The sequence below is a fragment of the Natator depressus genome, chromosome 3 (assembly GCF_965152275.1).
Source record: "Natator depressus isolate rNatDep1 chromosome 3, rNatDep2.hap1, whole genome shotgun sequence".
NCBI classification, from domain to species: domain Eukaryota; kingdom Metazoa; phylum Chordata; order Testudines; family Cheloniidae; genus Natator; species Natator depressus.
In genome coordinates this window covers 178,612,265-178,639,922 of record NC_134236.1, presented here as the reverse complement: position 1 = coordinate 178,639,922, position 27,658 = coordinate 178,612,265, and the positions used below count along the sequence as shown (strand labels likewise).

The window sequence follows — 27,658 nt, the reverse complement described above, 5'->3', positions numbered from 1 at the left end:
TCCCTGCGGGGAGGACCTGGCTGCCACATGATTCTGTGCTCATCCACCACCAACACCCCACAAATAAGCCCCAGAAAGGGCCACCTAGCCAGATGCAGCTACTTGCAGAACAGCTAAGCAGGAGACCCACACACACTTGAACCCAGTGTGGGCATGTGGGACTGGCTGGGCTACTGGGGAGTTTTCCAGATGGTGCCAGGGCCCCTGTCCAGGCAGCCATACCATGGTACTAGGGCTAAGAGTGAGGTACATGGTGAGGTTACACAGCGGAGGGGCAGGCAGGGGGTAAGGCGAGCCTAGGATGCTTACACAGCCAGGGAGGTAGGAATGGCGGAAGCAGGACAGAGTACATGGGGAGATGTTAGCATCATGGGGGGTTGGGAGAGTGTGGGGGAGCTGCATTCTCAGAGTGACTTTGTGGTGCCATACTGTTGTTTGAATGCTGTGCCCAAAGTTAAAGGAGTTGGCTCCTGCAGGGTGATGGGAACCAGCACCCAAGCCAGGCCTACGCCACAGCAGGCACTTGGGCTGGCGTTCACACGCTGAACAGACTTGCTGCCTTTCATTGCAGATCTCCCTCAGGCCTTGTCCGTGCCAGCCACTGCATGATGCTGCTATTGTCCCATGGCACTAGAGATGGGTGGACAGCCAGGCGAGCCATAACTGCCAATTGCTCTCTGCTGAAGGTGAGGGTGACCCTGCTGCCGTGTATAACTGGAGGCGGGGAGGGAGGGAAGAACTGGCAAGTGTCCCCATACAATGAATCTCTGCCCCCCAGTGATCATTTCTGCTGGGCTCCAGCACTATAACATTTAGCACTGCCTCACTTCCTGTCTCCCCTATGTTTTTACTGTAAGACAGCTAATGCATGTTAGTTATCTCATTGCAAAAAACCAAAAAACCAACAACAAATCCCACGTACCTAACTAAAAACTTTGAAGGTACTGCTAATGTCACTGGGGGAAAAAATACATTTTTAAAATTGTAAACTATATATATGTAACAGAATCTTATCAAGTCACCTCTGACACTGCTAGAAGGAACGTTTCTAGATTTAACATTTCTAGATTTAACGTTTAAGTAATCCTATGGGTATCACTCTAACAAGAACATGAAATTTACAGTTAAGGGTGAAATCCCAGACCCAATGAAGTTAATAGCAAAAATCCCATTGATTTCAATAAGGGCAGGACTTCACCCCCACAACTTTTCATTTAATATTCCCTACTTAAATCGGGATTGCATCATATGTCTGGATGCATCCTGGAGGTGAATGCTTGGCTGAGAAGATGGTGTCACCAGGAGAGCTTCGGCTTCCTTGACCACAGGATGCTGTTCCAGGAAGAAGGAATACTAAGTAGAAATGGGGTCCACCTATCGAGGAAGGGGAAGAGCGTATTTGGATACAGACTGGCTAACCTAGTGAGGAAGGCTTTAAACTAGGTTAGAAGGGGGCAGGTGACCAAAGCCCACAGTAAGTCAAAAACATGGAGACCTGGGAGAAGGGTCGGAATTGGTGGGGAGCATGGGCTGTTATAGCAGGGATAAAGGAGAGACAAAACAGAAGTGGGGAGAGCGGGAATCAAATCAGTATCTTAGATGTCTGTATACTAATGCAAGAAGTATGGGGAATAAGCAGGAAGAACTCAGAATGCTAATAAATAAAAAGAACTATGACAGTTGGCATCACAGAATAATAGACATGACTGGAATATTGGTATAGAAGGATACAGCTTGCTCAGGAAGGACAGGCAGGGAAAAAAGGGTGGAGATGTTGCCTTGTATATTAAAAATGTATACACTTGGACTGAGGTTGAGATGGAAATAGAAGACAGACTTGTTGAAAGTCTCTTGGTAAGGATAAAACGGGTAAAAAACAAGGGTGATGTCAGGGTAGGGGTCTACTACAGACCACCTAACCAGGAAGAAGAGGTGGATTAGGCTTTTTTTAAGCAAATAACAAAACTGTGCAAAGCACAGGACTTGGTGGTGATGGGGGACTTCAACTACCCAGACTTCTGTTGGGAAAATAACACTGCAAGGCACAGATTATCCAATCAGTGCTTGGAATGTATTGGAGACAATTTTTTATTTCAGAAGATGGAGAAAGCTACTAGGGGAGAGGCTGTTCTAGATTTCATTTCGACAAATAGGGAGGAACTGGTTGAGAATCTGAAAGTGGAAGACAGTTTGGGTGAAAGTGATCATGAAATGGTAGAGTTCATGTTTCTAAGGCTATGTCTACACTACCCCCTGGATCGACGCTCCGGGGTCAATTTAGCAGGTCTAGTGAAGAGCTGCCAAATTGACCACAGATCGCTCTCCAGTCGACCCCAGTACTCTACCCCAAACGAGAAGAGTAAGGTAAGCTGATGGGAGAGTGTCTCATGTCGACCCAGCGTAGTGTGCACCCCGCGGTAAGTCAACCTAAGATACGGCGACTCCAGCTATGTTATTCACATAGCTGGAGTTGCATAGCTTAGGTCAATTTACACGGTAGTGTAGACATAGCCTTAGGAATGGTAGGAGGGAGAAGAGCAAAATAAAGACAATGGATTTCAAGAAGGCAGACTTCAGCAAACTCAGGGAGTTGGTAGGTAAGATCCCATGGGAAGCAAGTCTAAGGGGAAAAACAATTGAAGACAGTTGGCAGTTTTTCAAAGAGACATTATTAAGGGCACAAGAGCAAGCTATCCCACTGCATGGGAAAGATAGGAAGTATGACAAGAAACCATGCTGGCTTAACCAGGAGCTCTTCAATGATCTAAAAATCAAAAAAGAGTCCTACAAAAAGTGGAAACTAGGTCAAATTACAAAGGATGAATATAAACAAATAACACAAGTATGTAGGGACAAAACAAGAAAAGGCCAAGGCACAAAACGAGATGAAACTAGCTAGAGACATAAAGGTAACAAGAAAACATTCTACAAATACATTAGAAGCAAGAGGAAGACCAAGGACAGGGTAGGCCCATTACTCAATAAAGGGGGGGGGGGGGAAATAATAACAGAAAATGTGGAAATGGCAGAGGTGCTTAACGACTCAGTTTCGGTTTTGACCAAGAAGGTTGGTGGTGATTGGACCTAACAGAGTGAATGTCAGTGAAAATGAGGTAGGATCAGAGGCAAAAATAGGAAAAAAACAAGCTGAAAATTAATTAGACAAGTTAGATGTCTTCAAGCCACCAGGGCCTGATGAAATGCATCCTAGAATACTCAAGGAGCTGATTGAGGAGATATCTGAGCCATTAGCGTTTATCTCTGAAAAGTCATAGAAGACGGGAGAGATTCCAGAAGACTGGGAAAGGGCAAATATAGTGCCAATCTATAAAAAAGGGAAATAAAGACAACCTGGGGAATTACAGACCAGTCAGCTTAACTTCTGTACCTGGAAAGATAATGGAGCAAATAATGAAGCAATCAATTTGCAAACATCTAGAATATAATACGGTGATAAGTAACAGCATGGATTTGTCAAGAACAAATCTTGTCAAACCAACTTGATAGCTTTCTTTGAAAGAGTAACAAGCCTGGTGGATGGGGGGAAGCGGTAGATGTGGTATATCTTAACTTTAGTAAAGCTTTTGATACTATCTCACGTGACCTTCTCATAAACGAACTAGGGGAATGCAACCTAGATTGATAAGGTGGGTGAAAAACTGGTTGGAAAGCCGTTCCCAGAGAGTATTTATCAGTGGTTCACAGTTACGCTGGAAGGGCATAACAAGTGGGTCCCACAGGGATCAGTTCTGGGTCCAGTTCTCTTCAATACCTTCATCAACGATTTAAATGATGGCATAGAGAGCACACACAAAGTTTGTGGACAATACCAAGCTGGGCGGGGTTGCAAGTGCTTTGGAGGATAGGATTAGAATTCAAAATGATCTGGACAAACTGGAGAAATGGTCTGAAGTAAATAGGATGAAATTCAATATGGACAAATGCAAAGTAGTCCACTTAGGAAGGAACAATCAGTTGCGCACATGCAAAATGGGAAATGACTGCCTACGAAGCAGTACTGTGGAAAGGGACCTGGGGGCCACAGTGGACCATAAGCTAAATATGAGTCAACAGTGTAACACTGTTGCAAAAAAAAGCAAACATCATTCTGGGGTGTATTAGCAAGAGTGTTATAAGCAAGACACAAGAAGTAATTCTTCTGCTCTACTCCGCGCTGATTAGGCCTCAACTGGAGTATTGTATCCAGTTCTGGGTGCCACATTTCAGGAAAGATTGTGGACAAATTGGACAGAGTCCAGAGGAGAGCAACAAAAATGACTGAAGATCTAGAAGACATGACCTATGAGGGAAGATTGAAAAAATTGGGGTTGTTTAGTCTGGAAAAGAGAAGCCTGAGACAGGGCATGATAGCAGTTTTCAAGTACATGAAAGGTTACAAGGAGGAGGGAGAATAATTGTTGTTCTTAACCTCTGAGGATAGGACAAGAAGCAATGGGCTTAAATTGCAGCAAAGAAGGTTTAGGTTGGACATTAGGAAAAACTTCCTAACTGTCAGGGTGGTTAAGCACTAGCATAAATTGCCTAGGGAGGTTGTGGAATCTCCATCACTGGAGATTTTTAAGAGCAGCTTAGACAAACACCTGTCAGGGATGGTTTATATAATACTTAATCCTGTCATGAATGCAGGGGACTGGACTAGATAACCTCTCGAGGTCCCTTCCAGTCCTATGATCTCTGCTACATCCAGTGGTAATTTGGTAAATGAAAGAGTCACATAGTAGTGGGGAGGGCCAGAGGAGTAATACAGCGCAACACCTTCTTGAAGATCACTCCTCAAGTAAACAAAATCCTAATGAATACATTTTACAGAGACCTCTCCTTCTCAGCCATATACAAGAGGACAAGACACTTCTGTTCACCATATTCATGATTCAGGAGGTGGACCGAGAGTATAGTATGCACCCTCTCTTGCAGGCCAACATCCAATTCGATGCTAGCTTTCCCAAAGGGACTTGCAAAGGAAAGTTCCATGGAACACTATCAGCTACATTTGAAGTCTGCAAATTGAGTATTTGAGGAGCCAGTATGCATGCATATGGCAAGGCAGGGAAAGGAAGGAGAGAGGGGAATAAACTCCAGACACAGAGGAATCCCTCCACATGCCTTCAATTCAAACATTGTATTACTCAGTTTCAGATCACTCAGGTTTTTGGCATGGCAAGCTATACAAGTGTTGCCACATTCTATTACAGAGACAGATCCCTCAGCTCTGCTAATCAGAATTTGTTAATATCCACCCAGTTTATGCCTTCACACTGTGCTTTAGATTTGGATCCCCTGAGTCCATATGTCATTAGTGTCCTTTCCTGATCCAATGGTAGGCTGCTACATAGTGCAATATTGTCTCTGCTGTCTCTCTCCTGGCTCATCACTTTTTCCCTCATCACTTTTTGATAAGAAGTCTTAGAGATTTCCGCAAGTTACTAAGAATTCTTTCGTCCACTCCCTCATATTTTGGATACTTGAGTATAAAATGCCCTCTGGCTCAATCCTTCTGTCACAACGGTTGAATAAATTACTCCTCTCTAGACTTGGTCTGTGTCTTGCACCTTCCAATTTCCCTCTCTAGATTACAATTATTGAGATTCTATTTGGCAAGAATCTGCCACAGGTTTTTCACATATCACTGTAGTGAAACAGTCTGCTAAGGATAGTTCTATGCAGGGATCTGTAGCAGTCTAGTTTGTCGCTGATTTTGATCTGTTATTCTCAGTGATATATTGCTGGTTTTTATTCTGGTCTAGCATCTTGAGCATTTTTTGCTTGCAGGAAGGGGGGTCATTTGCTCCACTGGTCACAAGTTTAAGCTGTTAGCCCTGCACGAGATAACTGTACAGGACCAGATCATGTTTTCATATGGATTTAAGTTTTGATTCGCTAGCACTTTGCAGTAGAGGAAGTGTTACCACTTTAGCTAAGATTGCATCAGAAGCAGTATGTACTTTTCTGAATGCTGATTAGTCAGGGAACAGACTGAACTATGCTGTGCCTATTGCAGCATCACCATACATCTGTCATTGCACAAAATTTAGCTTGATCTCCTTGCTTAACACAAGCTTTTACAAAGCTGCCTTTGGCTAACCTAGAAGTGACCTTTGAAATTTTTTAAAGAAAAGATTACTTGGTAACACAGAAGTCTCCCTCCGTCTTCCTCACAATAATTTGGTAGCTAGACAGGACTTTTATCCTTTTCCCCTCCCACCACCAGTGAAACACAAACATAGGTACTGCGGAGGCATCATGGTAGGTATCTGCATCTCCAGCAACATAGACTCATCTTGCCTACACACAGAGGTTCCATCAGTTAAACTAAAATAGGTTTAAAAAAGCAATTTAAACCATATAAACCTCTGTGTGGCTACACTTCTGATTTAATCCTAGTAAGGGCTTGTCTACACTTGAAACATTACAGCAGCACAGCTGCAGCTGTGCTGCTGTAGTGCTCCAGTGTAAAAACTAACTACACAAATAGGAAGGGTTCTCCCATTGGCATAGGTAATCCACCTTCCTGAGAGGCAGTAGCTGGGTCAACAAAAGAACTCTTCCATCAGCCTACACACAGGGACTTAAGTTGACTTAACTACATCAGGTAGTTGGGTCGATCTAATTTTTTACTGTAGACCAGGCTTAATTTTACTGACAAGAAAACCTGATACAAATCTGGTTTAAACCAAATTACAGATCCACACAGGGGTTTGCACCAGTTTAACTAAAGAGATTTAAAAACACAGCTTTAGTTAAACTGTGTGTGTGTGTGTGTGTGTAGATAAACCAAGCCTCCCTTCAATCCCTCCTTAAATGGAATGATGCTACAAAACAAGATTGAGGACAAAAGGAGGGCCCAGTTTTGTGGGCCACCTCACCCAAAAACTTGGGTGGGCAAAAAGGATAAATATTGTTCAACAGAAGTTAAGCCTTGCTAATCTCCTTCTATAGTAACAAAAGCTTTTATAGCAAGCTTTATAAGTAAAGAGCTGCCTCAACAAATATCTACCATAGGTAATGTCTTAAGGCCAATCTACTTCATAAAAATAAACCATTTTTGGAGGAACAACTTGAAGTTTAAATCAGTTTTAAAGAGTGATTTAAAAGTAATTTTAAGGTACACCTGCCAATTTGTGGTATTACACATATTTTCCTTTTTTAAAAAAAATTCTCTCCTGTTGAGAAGATCCATACATACAGAGAAAAATGCCTATTTAGTGAAAGAGTGAGACTGAATTTGAAAGTACTTATGTATAGTCAAAGTAAACAATCTGAAAAAAAAATTTTCTCTAACCTTACAGTTACAGTAATTTTAGGTTTCACTCAAAAGTAGATTTCTTAGTTGACAGCATCCCTTTAAATGTGGCTGTAGCCTCTACATTACACATATTTTCTCGAGTAACAAACTACTGTAGTTTCAACTTTCTAAACTGATATCTTTACCTGCACTATTGCTCTATTTCTCTCCTTGTCCAAGGAATTAAGTCTACCTTTGGCAGCAGAAATTCACGTGACCTATAACATGACTTCTGACATTAAGCAAATATTCTTTCCTCTTAAAATAGACTAGTCTCATTTCAGTGTCTACACTGCCACTTTCAGTGCTAAAACTTTAGTCGGTCAGGGGTGTGAAAAGACACCCTCCTGAGCGACAAAAGTTTTAGCACTGAAAAGTGCCAGTATTGACAGTGCTTTATTGTCGGGAGCCGTGCTCCCAGCAATAAAGCTACCACCCCTCATTCAGGGTGGTTATTTTTTATCGCCGGGAGAGCCCTCCCCCGGCAATAAAGCGTGACTACACTGCCCACGTCACAGTGCTGCCGTGGCCGCACTGTAGTGTGGGCAGCATAGACATACCCTTAACCTCCCACAAATCTCACAAGAGCAGCAGGCAAGGCTAGCCTCTCCCTTGCAATCAGAGGATATAACCAAGGCCATCAAGGAAATGAGTCCAGGCAAGACCTCCAGTCCTGATGGCCTACCAACAAAATTCTATCAAAGTCCCAAAGAACTGGCTCCTAACCTGTTATAATTTATGAAGATGCCCTAAAGAAAGGTACATTACTTCCTACTATGAGGGAAGCCCTAATTACTGTACTACTTAAACCAAGTAACAATGTGCAAAAGTGTACTAGCTATAAATCCATCTCTTTAATCCAGGGGTTGTCAAACTTCATTGCACCGTGACCCCTTTCTGACAACAAAAATTATTTACACAACCCCAGGAGAGAGGACCAAATCTTGAACCCACCCAACCCCACCACCTCAGGGAGGGGGGCCAAAGTCCGAGTCCCACCACCCCAGGGGGAGCCAAAGCCCCAAGGCTTCAACCCCAGGTGGGGGGCCTATAACCTGAGTCCCATCACCCAGGACTGAAGCTGCCCGGCCCCAGGTGGGGGGGACTGGGCTTTGGCTTCAGTCCCAGGTCCCAGCAAGTCTAATGCCAGCCCTGGTGACCCCATTAAAGTAGGGTCAAGACCCACAGTTCGAGAACTGCTGCCTTAATCAATACCGATATAAACATACTTTCAAAACTATTGGCTAAGATACCTGAAAAAGTAATGAGTGATAAGGTTCATCCCAACCAAGTGGGATTTACTAACAAAAGGCACAGTTCTGATAACAGGTTTCAGAGTAGCAGCCGTGTTAGTTTGTATTCTCAAAAAGAAAAGGAGTACTAGTGGCACCTTAGAGACTAACCAATCTATTTGATAACACACGTCAGTTGATCAATGTTATGGCATTCCACCAACATTCTAGAAATTCCCATGCAAGCATTTCACTCAATGCAGAGAAAGACTTTGACAGTGAACTGGAAATATCTGTTTCTTAGCCTGGATAAATTTGGGTTAGAGAAATCCTTTATTTCATGCATAAAGCTGTCATATTCCAATCCCAACTTTTGCATCCTAACAAATAGCACAAGACCCCCACTCTTTGATCTGTTTCAAGGAAATAGACAGGGATGCCCTCTCTCCCCTATCATTTTCAACTTAGCATTAGAACCATTTACAAGACTAACTAGGGAACACTAAGGTATATAACGGATCAAATCAGGGTCTCAGGAGACAAAAATCCTTCTCTCCTAATATATTAAAAAAAAAATTCAGGTCAATCAATATCCTACAAACAATAAATAATTTTGCAAATTCTCTGGCTACAAGACAAATTGGGATACATCAGAAACAATGAGGATCCATTGGATTTAGCTGGAAGTGGCTCTTCTATAGGGACATTTAGATGGCAGCAGAAAACCTCAGATAGCTTGACATCCTATTCCCTAACAAAATTAAAAACACAGTCAAGGTTAACCTAACCCTATTAATCATGCAGTTATCAAATGATTTAAATAGATGGTAGGCACTACCACTCTCCCTTTGGGGAAAAATGATCATTAAAATGAATGCCTTTCCCAGGTTCCTTTTCATTGTGACCTCCCTCCCACTCCATACTCCTCCCTTTTATTTTATTAAAATCGACAACATGTTCAGGTCCTTCTTGTGGGGTGCTGGTAACAAACTCAGAATCCCATTACAAAGATTACAGTTTTCTGTCAAAACAAGTGGTTTCAGGTTTCCCAGCTTTAAATTTTATCATCAGGCAACAATTCTTAGCCAATCAGCACAGTGGCTCATTCCCTCAAGCTGTAGAGACCCAAACTGGCTCCACATGGAAGCAGAAATGGTTGCTCCTTTACTCTTTAACAAAGTGCTGCAGTCGGATTATTACCAGATTCCCTAAAGAACAATTACCAACTACTGTGGCCACCAGAAATACAAGGCATATGCCTATTAAATTTAATAGTCACCCCCTTCTACATACTGTGGCCTCTATCTGGAATCACTCAAAACTCTGTAAAGAGGCAGCCCCATCATTTGGCCAGACTGGATTAGGAAAGGGATTCTGACCATCACTCAATTGATTGAAAATGATTCCTTCCTCCCTTTTACAATATTAAAAGAAAGGTTCAATCTAGAGACTACAAAGGAGTAGCAATATATCCGACATAAACATACCATCTCCCATCTGCTTGGCTCCAAAGCCTGTGCTACCCCTGACCCACCTAAAATGCTTTAATTTCTTACAATATTACCCAGATTGCCAAAATTTATGGCAACATTATATGCACACTTGGCCAGAAAATTTGAATTAAACATGGATCGCCTAAAAGAGAAATGGGAAGAGGAACTAGGCAAATTATTCTCTGTTAACCAACAGAAACAAATTTTAGCCAATACTCCAAACTGTTCCTTGGGCACCTGTTTTAAGATTAATCCAGCAGAAAATCATACGGATGATGCACTGGACCACTCTCCAACTGTTCAAAACAGGTGCTGATAAAACAGACAAATGTTGGCGCTGTGATTCAGCAGGTGATAACTTAACCCATACACTCTGGGAATGCTCCTATACCCATATATTTTGGGCAGAACTTAACTGGAGAGTGAATTTTTTCCTATCAAATATAATTGTGTTACAAACTAAACATGTAATCTTAAAGCGAATAGATGTTAACTGAATAAATCTGAAAGACTTCAGCTAAGCAGAGCACTAATAATTGCTAAAAGACTCGTACTACATAAGAACGGCCATACTGGGTCAGACCAAAGGTCCATTTAGCCCAGTATCCTGTCTTCCGACAGTGGTCAATGCCAGGTGCTTCAGAGGTAACAAATAGAACTGATCTAAAAAAACAGAAGTCCAAAAAGCGACCAACAACTGAAGACTGGAGCACAGACATGGTAAGTTTGGCAACCATGACAACCATAACAGAAATACCTAAGAAAAATTCTCAGAGATATGGGATGCTTTCCTGGATGTATCTGAATGATCCTATTAAATGTATCCCTCACTTCCGCCTCCTCTCTCCCCACTTCCTTCCCTCCCAATTTCTATTCCCCTCCTCTGAATTTTGCTTCTATTCTTTATCTTAATTTTTCTTTAAATAGTTGGATTTTTATAAACTAAATTGGTTTGTAAATTGTGTAATACAAATAATTGATTTATATTTTAACTATATATATATATATATAAAAATAAATAAAATTAAATGTTTCAAGTATAGGTCTGGTTAGGTAGCAAATGGTGAATATATTATGAGAAGTTTATGTATAGTTTATGTTTATTTTTTCTGTATGTATATTTTTATAAAATTTAATAAAAAGTTAATGGGAAAACAAATATTACATTCCATATTATCTACTACAAACAGCATACCAAACCTCATTTATTCCAGTCTGACTGTGTGTGCACGCTTAGATTTACCTCTTTTTGGCTTCTTTTGAGCAATTACAAAACAAACGTTCTGCAGGACACCACCCTGAAGAGCGCTTACGATGCACAAATTTTGGCAAATAGAAGTGCTTCCTTCTATATACTGAGAAGAATATATAGCATTGCAGTAGGCTAACACTGAGAGACATGGGGGAGGGAATGGGTGAATCAATAAAAGCCAAAATATTTCCATTTGAGCTTTATGTACTTAAAAAAAACCACTAAAGGAAAAGCAATTAAAGGATATAATTTGGTTGGGCCTCAAGAAAACCAAATTTTATTCCGCATCTTTTGAGGAAGACTGTACTTTGTTCAGCAATTTGTGTTTTTGTTTATATCCACGGAAAATTCAAGTTTTCCACAATTTATGATCATGCCAGTGGCCAGAAACCATCACCAACCAATCAACATCCCTTTGATTCCTGTGGTGGGATAGTGGGTTGGCCTGCATTTCATTCACCTCCTTCCCTCTCTGTGGTTAGGGAAACACACATGGAAATCCTGGCCTGATTTAAGCCAATGACAAGACTTCACCCTTGCTGTCTGGCAGCAGGAGGAAGAAAAATGGGGAGAAGCTCTAGAGCAGTGGTTCCCAAACTTGTCACAAAGGATGACTATAGAATCTGCAGCAGCCCTTCTGGACCCTCCCAGATAATTGTTAGGCCAGACACTGCAACACTGCTCCTTTTCATTCACCCACCTGTGTTTGTAGACACAGGTACAGTACATGGACTAGTGAAGATATTTGTTTCCTTCACCAGCTCCAGTTCCACCTTGACTTAAAACTGCAGTGGGAACGTGGGGAGGCAGAATGTAATTACCTGAACTGGAACTTGGCTAGAACACTAGAATTACCACCTCATTTCGAAAGTGCTTTAAGATTGCTGATGCTCACAAGTAGTCTGGACTTCTGTTTAACACCTCATGTGAAAGATGGCACCTCCAGCAGCACAGTGCCCCTACACACCAGGCTGGGACATGGGTTCCATTCAAATACTGCCCCAGTTGACAGTACTCGGTTCCTGAAGTCAGATAGGGTCACCGGATAAGGTGGTATGATTGCAGACCAGGAAAAAGTTTTGGGGTATTCAGTTGTACACCAGGGAGTTTGAGGTCTACAAAACAGGTCAAACGGGGCTGGAGAGTACAAGGCCCATCAGAGAAGAATTTTACCTATATCTATAGCAGTGGTTCCCAAACTTGTACTGCCGCTTGTGCAGGGAAAGCCCCTGGCGGGCCGGGCCAGTTTGTTTACCTGCCGCGTCCACAGGTTCAGCCGATTGTGGCTCCCAGTGGCCGTGGTTCACTGCTCCAGGCCAATGGGAGCTGCTGGAAGCGGCAGCCAGTACATCCCTCGGCCCGCACCGCTTCCAGCAGCTCCCATTGGCCTGGAGCAGCGAACCGCGGTCACTTGGAGCTGCGATCAGCCGAACCTGTGGACGCGGCAGGTAAACAAACCGGCCCGGCCCACCAGCGGCTTTCCCTGCACAAGCGGCGGAACAAGTTTGGGAACCACTGCTCTAGAGTCTTCTTTGAAAACTTCTAATTCTTGGTTAGAAGTGTCCTTTACAGCTATCCCATTCCATCTACTCCAAAGCAAACTGAATGAAAGAGGTGTTGCAGAGAAAGGCCAAGAGGATTTGCAGTTGCTTGTATTCAAGCAACCCAACTCCTGTTAGTAAGGTTTCAGAGGAACAGCCGTGTTAGTCTGTATTCGCAAAAAGAAAAGTAGTACTTGTGGCACCTTAGAGAGACTAACCAATTTATTCGAGCATAAGCTTTCGTGAGCTACAGCTCACTTCATCGGATGCATACTGTGGAAACTGCAGAAGACATTATATACACAGAGACCATGAAACAATACCTCCTCCCACCCCACTCTCCTGCTGGTAATAGCTTATCTAAAGTGATCACTCTCCTTACAATGTGTATGAAAATCAAGGTGGGCCATTTCCAACACAAATCCAGGTTTTCTCAACCCCCCCCCCCCAACACACACACACAAACTCACTCTCCTGCTGGTAATAGCTTATCCAAACTGACCACTCTCCTTACAATGTGTATGATAATCAAGGTGGGCCATTTCCAGCATAAATCCAAGTTTAACCAGAACATCTGGGGGTGGGAGGGGGGGTAGGAAAAAACAAGGGGAAATAGGCTACCTTGCATAATGACTTAGCCACTCCCAGTCTCTATTTAAGCCTAAATTAATAGTATCCAATTTGCAAATGAATTCCAATTCAGCAGTTTCTCGCTGGAGTCTGGATTTGAAGTTTTTTTGTTGTAAGATAGCGACCTTCATGTCTGTAATTGCGTGACCAGATATCTTACAACAAAAAAACTTCAAATCCAGACTCCAGCGAGAAACTGCTGAATTGGAATTCATTTGCAAATTGGATACTATTAATTTAGGCTTAAATAGAGACTGGGAGTGGCTAAGTCATTATGCAAGGTAGCCTATTTCCCCTTGTTTTTTCCTACCCCCCCTCCCACCCCCAGATGTTCTGGTTAAACTTGGATTTATGCTGGAAATGGCCCACCTTGATTATCATACACATTGTAAGGAGAGTGGTCAGTTTGGATAAGCTATTACCAGCAGGAGAGTGAGTTTGTGTGTGTGTGTGTTGGGGAGGGGGGGGGGGGGTTTGAGAAAACCTGGATTTGTGTTGGAAATGGCCCACCTTGATTTTCATACACATTGTAAGGAGAGTGATCACTTTAGATAAGCTATTACCAGCAGGAGAGTGGGGTGGGAGGAGGTATTGTTTCATGGTCTCTGTGTATATAATGTCTTCTGCAGTTTCCACAGTATGCATCCGATGAAGTGAGCTGTAGCTCATGAAAGCTCATGCTCAAATAAATTGGTTAGTCTCTAAGGTGCCACAAGTACTCCTTTTCTTCCTGTTAGTAAGATTACTAATTGTAATGAAGCCTGAAGGGGTCAGCAGATGAAACAGTTTTGGACTTCTGGAAGGAGGAGTTGGAGTCAGAAAGATGAGAAAGTAACTGAGGCACTAGGAATCTGAGAAAAAGGATAGCAGCTGGTCAGAATGGAGAGTCAATGCCTTTGTTAACACTCATGGCATTATAACGTAATAGAAAGACATTAACCAATTTCAGAAAAAATTTAACAGCAGTTTGTCAGTACTAAATGCTGTTCCTTTAAGAAACAGAAGGGGAAGAGAGTATAAGAATACACAAATCTCCAGAGCATAAGCATATCACTATGCACAGGAAGCAGAACTAGACAATGAAATGGCTTCTGTTTTTACAGCTTCAAAAAGACTTCTTTATGTAAGTGGAGAAAAAACAGATTGTTAAGCTTCTAATCATTCATCTTCAACTAATCCAAATGTGCATCAAGACACTAAAATATTTCCTCCTATGAAGGGGCTGAGCAACCTGCCCTCAGCAGCACTCCAAGATTAAGGAAGCCAACACTAGTAACATCAACATGAAACTTTTAAAGCTTTCAAAGCACCCTAAAAATTGTCTCCACAGAAGGAACACAATATTACAGTTAATAAGGAGAGTGTGTACAGGACTTCATGAGTCCCACAGGATTCTTGGGAATCCACATTTGAGAAGGTGTATTTATACATATGCAAGAAATATTAATGTGGAATTAAGGCAGTAGGCACTCAGTACTGCCCTATTCTCCTTGTACCTTTCCAGAACATTTGAGTTTAATTCCCAAAACTCAAATATTGGAGAATCAGAAAATGTTCAAGTTAAAGTCCCCTGTAATGAAGGTTAACATTATGTGAAACAAATAGGCAGCTTTGGACAACCATAAAATACTGAGTTAAGTGACACTTCCCACACAACCTTAACTGCCCCATTCAATTCCTGCTTTAAGGAGTTCATCAGTGACATCACAGGACCTCACCCCTCCCTATGCCCTTGCCAGCCAGTTGCAAGTATTCCTCAGATCAATGGTGCTGCACAGTGAAGGTCCACTGGACTGGACTGTATGATAAGGGGTTCTGATCTGGAGTTTAGTTGGGCACTGAAAACGGCAGGGTTAATGCTGTTACTTTTCCCATTCTTATTGCCATCCCCATGCAGGCAGTTAACTTTTACTCTGCACACAGTACAGTGTCACAGTAGCTCTCAAAGACCAAATTAAAAAAAAAAACCACCCGTGTCCTTATTCCTATGTGGTGTATACTAGTCCCTCACTGTACAGTTAGAGTACATGGCTTCCTCATTTTTATTTTTAGAAAATGTACTGTACTATCAAATACATATTCTGAACTATAGCAGAAAATTATCTGTATTAGAGAAAGGTGGAAGCTCTACCATGGGTAAGACTGAGAACTGCTTTCACTTACTAAATTTAGTAACTCTTCTAAAATCCTCCAAGGTTTCCAATACAAATTTTTCATGTGTAGCAGAGGATAGTTTTCTGTCCAAATCTACAGTGATCCATAAAAGCAGTTTTTTAAATATGAGATGCAAAAATAAGTGTTAATCATGGTTTGTAAACCATTAAAAAAAATTAAGTGTTGTTTAAATTCTTCTTGTGTACCTTTGAGTCCCAACTTTTGCCCAGGAAAAACGTGATTTCCTCACAGACAGAATAGGGAGTAAAGGCAAAGCTTATAATGAAATACGATATAGATTGATCTCCTACTGAGTGGATGTACATTCATTTTAATTTTGTGCAACCAGTAATTCAAAAACAGCTGAATCACATTTTTCATGCATTGGCATCTTCCTGCATTCTGCAATAAATCTGTTGCTACTCACAACAGTAATTACCTCAGCGACACAAAACTACGTTGCTAGGAACAAATCTTGGTCCTTTAGCTCCAAAAATATAGGCATCTACCTCTACCAAGTTATAGAAAGGCCCATATGTCCTTCCTAAGCTGTACCAGCCACCAGAGAATAAACTTTTTGTCATAACAATTACAATAAGAACATTAATAACTTGTTTAATTTAATTACAATCTATATTAGTTAAATAAAGAATATGCACACGTTTTCAACGAGATATTACAATGTGAAAAAACTGATGTGGTACTAGCAAACTTTTTTTGAGCTAGAAACAGACACTAGTCAACATTTTTAGATCAGGATAATTTTGTGATGACTTGTAACTTTAAAAAAAGTGTTCTCAAATTGACTATAGACTTTTCAAAAAGATTCTCTTTTGCTTTCAGAATAAACCTGGCAATTTTCAGGACAAATTAATTTGCTAGCCAAAGTTGAAAGGGCACTAAAAATAGGAGTTTATAATGGAACCTAGTCACAAATTTATACCCCAATCCTTCAAACACTTAAGTATAATTTTACTCATATTAGTCCCATTGAAGTCAATGGGACTACTCACATGAGTAAAGTAACTGCAGGATTGATGTCTTAATGGAAGAGAGAATTCTCTCTCTTTATAGGATGCATACATAGTACAATTAAAGGGTCCATTTACTTCCCTGGAAATTTTGAGCGTACAAGGAATGCAGCATCAAGCCCAAATGCATTTAAAAAGGGACCTGAAAGGCATTTTACCTGATGAGATCTGATTTCAGCATTTTGTGTTTCTTCTAAACAACTGATGACATCATGGACATCTGAAACAGCTGCATTTCCAACACCACCCTGTGTATTAGTGATGTTCTCAGCTGTTGCAATATGCAATAAACAAGATCCAAGACGCAGTTGTCAGCAAGAACTGAAGTAGTAACTGATTTTCAATTATTTCAATTGAAAATGTATTTAGGTCTGATCTTGTACTCCTTGTGTACCCCAAACACTACATACACACACTAACACTTAAAAATATGTGTATAAATATACATAATAAATATTTTATATGTCTGTATGTAGTAAGTGCATAAATACTTTTTATTTACTCTACTGTTCATTGCTTCTTTTGTTTTCTGTATAGTTAATTGCTTTATGAAATATTATGAGAATACAACATTTGAAATTTGGATATCTGCAATAAAACTAAACAATAATTTTACCATCCTGAAGATTCTGCCTTTTTGTCTGGTTTTGGTTATAGAAAAGTAAGTTCATACAGAAAACCAGTGTGTAACTTATGTAGGACAGTTGGAGAGGGAATAAAGAGTTGACTTCCACTTCTCCCCCAGTATTTTTTTTAAGAAAACGTGTTCCCAGATCATTGCAGTGCATTATAGTACCACAGAAATCTTGGGATTAACTAAAGGTCATTTTTTACCCCTTCAGTAGAAACAACCAAGCTGCATCACACACAAAATGAATTCAATCTTCAAAGAGGAGGTGACAAAACATACTAGTCCTGTCCCTTTTGTGATTCAGAGAGCAGCACAGAAATTATTCTAGATGGAATGCACTTACTGCCCTACTGACTAAACTATTACAGTAATTGCAGTTTACAGTATATCATCTAATGGTTAGTTCAACATACACACTGTCAAACTGCAAAGAGCCTAACTCCAGCAGATGAGCTGCCAAAGTCACCCTACTTTCAGAGGCAGTCCTTCCTCTCAGCCACTGACAAATGCCACAACATGTTTTGACAGCATTAGCATATGAACCTCTGCCATAAGACTAAAAACAACAGGCATCACTGTAAACAGTATGAGTTAGCAGATGGCTAGGGGAAAAACAGTACCAATCAAGTTCAAAATGTCTCATAATGCAGTCATGTAATGCTATCCAAGAATACTCTTTGGTAAACACAAGGTCACTTGCACTGATATTAGTCAAAACCAGATTTTAATTACCACATATGTATTAAATTCCCAACAAGTGTTCAAAAATACTATTTTTCCTTTTTTTAATTACATAGGTGAAAAGCCACTTTACAATAAATTTAGGAACCAGACCACCAAATGCAGTCGTCACAGATCTCTAAGAAACTGACTTACTCATTAGTCTCAGTTATGTAGCAAATGTCATTGCTATAGAGATGCAGAGTGCTTAGCAAAGACAAAATGTTATTCATATGGATGTGATACAATGATTAGAAGATTGCAGCAGTCACCATGTAAAAATGGCATCATATGACATGGTCAGGCAGAGCAGATCATTAGAAAATATGAAACTGGCTATGTTTTTTAAAATGTATTTACACATTTCTATAATGCCCAAAACACCTCCAACTTTCATCTACACCAGGAAATTTTAGAAAAAATTCCCACTGGTGTTACCACCAGAACGACCATCAGCACCAGCGGGAACCTAATATAGACTAGGGTCTGGCAGCTCTGTTTTTAAGCATTGTAAGGCTTTGTTAACACAATGGCAAAAATGCTAGTAAATGCCAGAACCTAATCTATGCTAATGCTCCCACCAGTACAGAATCAGGGGGAGCACTGATGCAATTTTTGTTAATGGACTGTTTTATAATACTTAAATACCGCACCTACAAATATGTTTGCTATGGAGAAGGGACTGTTAAATTCCAATTTTGAACTATGCCCTTTTGGAAAGGCAGCATTTCACTACTTTTGATGTTCATGAGATACACTGGTTTGAAAGCACTGGAAACTGAATTTCAACAGTGTAGCTACAATATGGCTAACAGAAGGGCAAGCTTACTCAGAAAGCTCAGCCACCTCTGGGTGGAAAGATATGTTTCATTTCCAGGCCCATTCAGACCTTGGACTGTGAATAACAAAAAGAGGCCCTCGTTTTGATGTGTGTGTAGTGAAACTGGACTGAACCCATAAACTCATTTTACATAATCCAAACATCCATCACTTGGTAACAATAGTTTTTTGTCATCATGCACCTAGGATAAATTAATATGGGAGTTTTTTCAAAAGCACCTAAGGCTGACATTTTCAAGAGACTCAGGGAATTAGGCACTTAAACCCTCTTGAATTTCTAGAGGATTTGGGTGCCTAGCTCTTTTAGGAGCCTTTGAAAAATCTCAGCCTGAGGCACCTTTTGAAACTCCCACTCAAGACCCAGCAACCTGGATGTAAAAGGGACCTGGTAATGGAATATGGAGCCTGAGCAACCCATCTGACCCAGATGGTTTTATTAACTGTGGGTCCAAAGGATAAAATCTCTTAAAACTTGTTTCCCTCTCAATACTGCAAAATGGTTACAAATTGAATCAATTTCTTTAACAAGGAAAAGGTGAGAGAGGAAGCAGGTTTTCACATCCCACGTAAATATACAAAATTAATAGTTTCCCAATAGACAAAAATGCCTTTATCAATGAAACATCCCCCTTTGCCCTTACTTCTTATTCCAAAGTACATTTTGACTGTTTTGTATCATTCATGGTGACACAACATTAGATACATTTGCAGAGACAACGAGTATTTTGTGCCAGAGAAGAGACTGAGGTTAAGCTCAACAAGTTACTCACCAGGTCTGTTACATATTCCAGAGTCTAATTCAGTTTCCCTGAAACATAACTGCTCTTTGGAAAGTAGAACTACTGCCCTATCATAGTCTACTCTCCCCACAAAGAAACCACTGAACAAAAACCTGTGTGCTACCTTTGGCAGCAATGACCAGTACAAACTTATTCCCAGGAGAGATGGAGCAGTCATGTATAGTTTCTGGCTAAATAAGTGAAGGCTTAGCGAGTAACTACCTTCTTTAAAGCCAATAAAATCCTCCTTCCACAGAGACTAACAGGCAAAGCAGCCTTGAAATGGGAGTCTAGTCTCTCTTGCAATACGAGCCTACAGAGGAAATTGCACAAGTTGGGAGGCAGCAGCAGAAGTTCCCCAGCTTCCCCCAAACAAGAGCAGCAGCTCCCAGAGGCAGCAGCATCAGTCCCGCTACTTTAAAGACAGGGTTTAACCTGCAACAACCTAAAACCTGGCTCCAGTCCCAGCTCCTGCTGGTGTCACCTTTATAAATAGCCCCAGACAAAGGTCCCTCTGGCTCTTGGGGGCAGAGAGGAGTGACGGCTGAAGTTTAATGGACACAGGACAGACTCATTGTGCAGGGGTTGGGGACCTCTGCACTGTCACATGCTAAAGAAGAGGGTCTCCACTCGCAGCCTGAGCTGCTGTCACTGACCCCCCTTCACAGCCTGCAGACTGCTCGGCCTACAGGCACTTGCCCCCACATTAATGCTGAGCAAAAACTCTTGGGAAACAAAGGGATAGAGGGCAAAAGGCACCCACACCAGCTGGACACACACAGAGGCAGCAGGTACAGAAGACAGCAGGGAAAACACATACTATAGAGAGAAACCTGGCGCGCACACACACACAGGTTAGAGGATAGCCAGGTACACACACATTGCAGTGGGGGTAATAAAAGGCGGGTGCACACCACCAGTGTGTGTGTGTGTATAAACAGAGGATAAGTACACGTGCCTGAGGGGAGGCATATTGAGGGCAGGTACACCCCCACCCCTTGGGGGGAGTTACTGAGGGTGGGTACACACACCCCTCCCCACGGGGAGGAGTACGGAGGACAAGTACACCACTGCAGGAAGGGGTAAGAAGGGTGGATGCACATAATCCCCAAGGAGGGTACCAAGGGAGGGAGGGTGTGTACACGCACGCACACAACGACCAAAGGTAAGAGGGATACCAGAGACAGGTGTACATACACACCCACACACCCCCTCAGGGAGGGCGGAGATACCAAGGGTAGGTGTGTACACCCCTTGGGGTGGAAGGATACCGAGGGCGGGTATGTACACATGCACACACACACCCTGGGGGTGCCAATGGCGCATGTACACTCACGCCCCGGGGCAATGATGGTGTATGTACATACAAATACACACACCCCGGGGCACTGACAGCACGTGTACAAACATCCATGTCCCGGGGAAGGGGACGACGACACACCAATTGCACGTATACACACACGCACGTATGCCGGGGGGAACAATGGCACGTGTACAAACACACACACATGCTGGGGCTACTGATGGTACGTGTATATACAAACTGACTTACCAGCAGCACCAATAGCGTATGTACATGCAGGCATGCGTGGACCAGGGTACCAATGGCATGTATACATGCACTCATCGGGAGTACCACTGGCAGGCGTACATGCAGGCACGCACCCACTGGGGTACCAGGCACTGATGGCAGGGTGTATACCATCGGGGACATTGATGGCGGGGGGTGCATACACACATACCCATGGGCACCGAAAGCGTGTGTGTACACCCACATACACCCATACCCCGGGGGGCACCGATGGCAGCACACACACACACACCCCCGGGGGGCACCGACGGCGGATGGATACATACACACACACACACCCGGGGGGCACCGACGGCAGATGGATACATACACACACACACACACACACACACCCCCGGGGGTACCAACGGCAGCACACACACACCCATACCCCGGGGGGGCACTGACGGGAGCACACACACACACACACCCATACCCCGGGAAGGCACCGACAGCGGATGGATACACACACACACAAACACACAGGGGCACCGACGGCAGCACACACACACCCATACCTGGGGGGCAACAACGGCGGATGGGTACACACACACACCCCCGGGAGCACCGACGGGAGCACACAGACACACCCATACCCCGGGGGCACCGACGGCGGGTGCGCGTACACACCCACATACACACACCCATGCCCCGGGGGCACCGACGGCAGCAGACACACACCCATACCCCGGGGGCACCGACGGCGGGTGCGCGTACACACCCACATACACACCCCGATCCCACAGCCCTACGGCCGAGCCGGCTGGGGCCGCTCTTCCAATCCCAGCTGCCCCGGCCGGCTTGCCCTCGGCGCCCCGCAGGGAGGCGCTGCCTCGGCCCGGGCGCAGGACTCACGTGGAGAGTTTCCTGGTCCAGAAGAGCCCCCCGGGCCACAGCTCCTGCAGCTGCACGGCCCGGCCCAGGTTGCCTTTGATCTGGGCCAGCAGGCGGCTCGCCTCGGCCTCCAGCCGGTCCCCGTACGGCAGCAGCTTGTTGTAGCCGATCTCCTTCTGCGGCACGAAGCCCGGCGCCTCCCCGGGCGGCCCGCTCCCGCTCCCGGCCATGGCTGCCGCCGGCGCCGTCCCCTCCTGCTGCTGCTGCTGCCGCCGCCACCCTCTGCGCCCGGCTCTGTCCTAACGAGTCACACAGCGGCTCCTGGTGACGAAGCAACCAACCGAGCGAACGGCCGCCTCCCGCTCGGGCCAGGTCACTTCCTGCGCGGGGGGCGGGGGGAGCGGAAGCGGGAGGTGGAGACGGGGGGCTGAGCTAGCAAGGGGCAGGGGATGGGGGGACGGAGTGGGGAGTGCGAGAGGCACTTTAGGAGCGTTGGGGGACTTGGAGCAGGCCTCTGGGGCCTCAGAGGGGCAGGGAAGGCTGGGGCAGGCACTGGGAGCTGAGGGAAGTCAGGGGAGGCACTCGGGGGGTCGGGGAGTGTGACAGGGAGACTTCAAGGTGAGGATTTGAGGAAGGAGGTTGGGAGGAGGCAGGGCTGAAAGGAGCTCTGGAGGGAGAGGCAGAGTTGGGTGTCTGAAGGGGAGCCGGGAGTAGAGGCTGAAACAACTGTGGTGGGGTTTGAGCTGAAGAGGGACAAGAGAGAAGGGGCTGAGTCACTGGCTGCCTAGCAGTGCTGACCTGCCCTAGAGCTCTGTTCGGGTTCGATTCATTCTGGCAATATTTAAAGTCGCTCTGTCTTGTTAGGAAGGATTTCGCTGGGCATTTGAATGAGGCCGTTTAAAATTTCACTTAAAAAGAAATCTTTATGCAGATTGTCCCACCCTGACAGCCCTTGACACAGAGCGCGGGAGAGGAATACTCATCCCTGCTTCTGTGGCATCCACGCAAATATGGTATTAACAACAGTGTAAAACTGTTCCCCACATCGTCGTGGCAAGTGAGACAAAAGATAATTTTCCTAATTACATTTTACTGACATTTTGTGCCAGAGCTGAAGGGAACAAGGGGGTGAAATTTTGACTGAATGATCACACAAAGTATATTTTTAAGAGCTTTTAATTCCAACTAATATAAAGAGACAACTAAAATGAAATATGCTAATTGGAGGACAATCTTGCTATTGAAGAAATCAACATCAGACATTGTAGGACTGCAGGATCCATTCACAGTCTGTAGTAAATTTAGAGAGAGGAGACAGAGAAAGCTGTACAGTTGTGTTAACTAAGGTTAAATGCCCAAGAGGTGTAATCACTAAAATGTGACTGTGCTAGTTGTAGTGGATTTCACCAGTGTAAGAAACAATGGTGCTATGCATCCACACTAGTTATCCCATTTTGGGTGGATTTGTACCCCATGCTTACACATAGCACTTTAATCAACAATTGCAGTTTCATGACCCTCTAGGTATCTGGTCTACAAGTTCTCAGCACAAGTCCCTGAAGCAATGGCTTGTGGGACATTTCAAAAGGCTTCTGTGTGCTCAAGGGAATTGTGGGAAAAGGGGGAACTATCCGTGTAAGTACGTAAATGAGACTGTCATAAATGTAAAGGGAAGGCTAACCACCTTTAAATCCCTCCTGACCAGAGGAAAAACCCTTTCACCTGTAAAGGGTTAAGAAGCTAAAGATAACCTTGCTGGCACCTGACCAAAATGACCAATGAGGAGACAAGATACTTTCAAAGCCGGGGGGAGGAGGAAACAAAGGGTTCTCTCTGTCTGTCTGTGTCTTTTGCTGGGATCAGAGCAGGAATACAGGTCAGAACTCCTGTAAAGGGTTAATAAGCAATCTAGTTAGAAATGTGTTAGATTCTGTTTTGTTTAAATGGCTGATAAAATAAGTTGTGCCGAATGGAATGTATATTCCTGTTTTTGTGTCTTTTTGTAACTTAAGGTTTAGCCTAGAGGGATTCTCTATGTTTTGAATCTGATTACCCTGTAAGGTATTTACCATCCTGATTTTACAGAGGTGATTCTTTTACTCTTTCTTCAATTAAAATTCTTCTTTTAAGAACCTGATTGCTTTTGCATTGTTCTTAAGATCCAAGGGTTTGGGTCTGTGTTCACCTACGCAAATTGGTGAGGATTGTTATCAAGCCATCCCCAGGAAAGGGGGTGTAGGGCTTGGGGGGATTTTGGGGGGGGGGGAAGTGGGCTCTTTCCCTGTTATATTTGTTAGACGCTTGGTGGTGGCAGCAATAAAGTCCAGGGACAAAAGGTAAAATAGTTCGTACCTTGGGGAAGTTTTAACCTAAGCTGGTAAAAATAAGCTTAGGGGGTTTTTCATGCAGGTCCCCACATCTGTACCCTAGAGTTCAGAGTGGGGAAGGACCCTTGACAGACTGATTTTCAGAAATGCCAAGTGCCCACAACTCCGACTGACGTTCAAAATCCACTTTTTGTGGCTTCATGGTTTACCAAAAAGCAGTTTAGCAAGTTTACCCTGACGTGAGGGCCGAAGTCACATTGGTCCTCCAACTTCTGTGAAATTGTTGGGGTTCAAAGGGGAATTAAATATTGGTGTTTCCCAGAAAGTATGAATTTTAAATAGGAATTGGGCATCCAAATCCATTAGACACCTTTGACTATCTCAGCCATAATGTCCTCAGGGCACATTCTTTTATAAGCATAAGCTCTACTTCTGGAATGCTATTCACTGACGGTGCAAAAATTCTGGCTAATAGTTCATATGGTAATAATTCACAACCTCACAGGAGATTTTCCTGACAGACTTTGATCAAAAGAGGTTGAAATAATTTTGTTTTTTATTAAGAAAAAATAAAAAGCAAGTCTTGCATTGGGAGACACTAGTACAAAATGGGTTGGATTAGACATATTGATCTGCTGTGATAAGTGTTGTCACAGCATAAACTGGTCATTTTTCATGGTAGTTGGGCTCAGCCTTACTTTTCCCAGGTGATGGATTTGTGCTGGTGGTTGGGTCACCTGACCCATCATCATGTGCCATAGAGAATGGGGGTGCTTCCTATAAGAGGAAGCCTGCTAAATTAGAAGGAAAATCAAATAACATTAATTTTAAAATAATTTCTTTAGGAGGCACTGGTCTAGTAAAGAGCTGGAGAAGGTCTTTCCAAAGCAAGGGGCCTGGAGTGGGACCAGCTCAGATCTCTTGTTCAAAGGGAACTAAGGTACGAAGAGAGAACAAGAGAGAGAGAGGTGGTCCTTGCAGCTCTGATACAAGGATAGTTGAAGGAGCCCTAATACAAAGGGAATTAGGAGGCCTTGAGAAAGGGTTGATCCAAGAGGAGGCAGCATAGCCTGAACAGGATAGTATGAACAGTTGAAGGAGCCTGATGCTCACTCTTGCTTAGGGGTATGGGCTGGGGGTTCCAGCTAGGGTATGAGGAAAAAGTCCAATTTCTGTTGTCAATAGAGCAAATGGACTGCTGAGCCCGGGGTGGGGGGGTCTAGAAAAGGACCTATATAGCCCACTGAGGACAAAAGCATTGTGTGGACTTGAGGTTTGATCCAGATGTCCTAAGGGGACACCCAGTATGAGTTTGTTCGATGTCTGTCTTATTTTGTGGGACTTCTGGTTCCATCTCTCCCTATGTCCCTTCCTTCCCCCCTGCCCTGAAGTAGGGGTGGACTTTCTGATTTGGCTGGAGAGCTAACTCTACAATGAAAAAAGAAAAGGAGTCCGATGAAGTGAGCTGTAGCTCACGAAAGCTCATGCTCAAATAAACTGGTTAGTCTCTGAGGTGCCACAAGTACTCCTTTTCTTTTTTCTTTTTACGAATACAGACTAACACGGCTGTTAACTCTGAAACCTAACTCTACAATAAACATGAGATTTGGCTTATCCAAAAGTGGCAGATTGAAGTGCTAGAAGACCTGTAGAGAATGAGACAATGAGTTAACTAGAGTGAAGAAATTGAGGCAGCAGTAAGCATCTAATGTCAGGTAAGATTCTGTTACAGAGGTCCATTTTAATGATTAAGTTCTTCAGTCATTAAAGTGGAGTTCAAATGGTGCCTGATTCTGCCACTGACTTAACGAGTGTAGTTTGAAGCCTATGTTGAGTGTATGACAGGAGTACTGATAGCTGTTACAGCTAGTTGTCTCCTAAATATAATTAATTGAAATTCCTTTCAAGAATTACATAATTACCAGGCAGCAACTGCAAACTGATTAGATTTAAAGCTACTACTAAGGGTAAATTCAGTTTTCTGATCTTTACATTTGTACTAGTTCTCCTTATAAAGGAAAATGGCTGGTTCTGAATGCTGAAACAATGGGCAACAATTGTACAGCTATTGATACTGGAAGAAATACAATAGACAACCTTAATTAAACATAAAATAAAGACTATGATACTCAGAGATTGCTGTTTAATTTTCCAGAAGAAAAAATTCCCACTGAATCCCTTCCTGACTCTTTCAGCGTTGTAAATTTTTCTTTACTACCACTCCACAATAATAAAACAAATAGGCGCAGCAAGAAATGGTGTGCATCATGTTCACATATGTATCTGTGACCAAAGAGGAAAACTCCACTGGTTTCGCAAGGTCAAAAAAATCAATGCAGGCACTGTTAGTTTCTTTTAGAGAGAACTACGGACATATCAGTGCTGTCACACTTTTCAAAGCATGCCTATTGCTATAATCGTAAGTATATGAGTCAACACTTTCAGACAAGAGTGCCTAAAAATAGTCATCTAAATCCATATTTATGGAAGTTCAGGGTGCTCAGCACCTCTGAAAATCGGACCACTTTATTAGGTGCTTAAATTATAGGTGGAACTGGTAACAATGGCTACAGTTAAGGCTACCTAACACTTTCTATTATAAGCCCATCTTTTCAGTTGCTTATAACTTTTTCAACTTTAACCATTTGGGCTGAAATTTTCCATGCTTATTCTCTGTCTTAAGAGAATTTTTTTTTAAAGTTTTAGTTAAATGGCTTGTTCACTTCAGGGAATGAGGTGAGGATAAAAAATATTTTTGCCACTTTTAAAATAAATTTTCAACCATTTATTTGAAGAGCTCTAGTTCTTCTGGGGCTTGGGGGGAAATCAGAAGTATCCCCACATGAGGCAGTCCTGTGCTTAAAGGTGTGGTTTCCACCAGAAAGAGCAGAAGAGAATACTAAACAAACCAAGTGATTTATTTCTTTTCATTATTAAAAGTACTCAATTATTAAAATTTGTTTCTCTTTAGTCATGGTATGCCCTACTTAGTAAAAACCTCCTGTGACTAAAATAATGTGTGTGGTGGGGAGTCACATCTCTGAACTGGCATTAAGAGAAAATTAAGATTTCATCTACCATTCCTTGTTTCTCTGGCTTGTAATTTTTGGTAGAAAATGGGTGGGTGCTCACCACATTAACACATTTCTTTCTCTCACACAAGATCTTGATTCTATTCAGTAAAGGCCAACTCGTCACACACATTACTACAAATAAGTGGTAAGCCTTGTCTATTCTAGAAAAATAACACCCTGCTGAAAAAGGAAGAGAGCAAAGGATGCAGCTGAACACCATGGTGCTAACACAGTATCGCTGCAAGTT

At 42.9% G+C, this 27,658-nt stretch overlaps 1 protein-coding gene across 1 annotated transcript in view; it reads right to left on the bottom strand.

Annotated features, from left to right (window-relative positions):
* The window catches only part of PSME4 (proteasome activator subunit 4), a 216,783-nt gene extending 194,433 nt beyond the window's left edge, over positions 1 to 22,350 (bottom strand). The window contains exon 1 of the mRNA XM_074949403.1: positions 22,032 to 22,350. Coding sequence (XP_074805504.1) covers positions 22,032 to 22,240 — 209 coding nt within the window. The 5' untranslated portion in view covers positions 22,241 to 22,350. The remainder of the gene's footprint in view (positions 1 to 22,031) is intronic.
* Between the last annotated feature and the right edge of the window lie 5,308 nt (positions 22,351 to 27,658).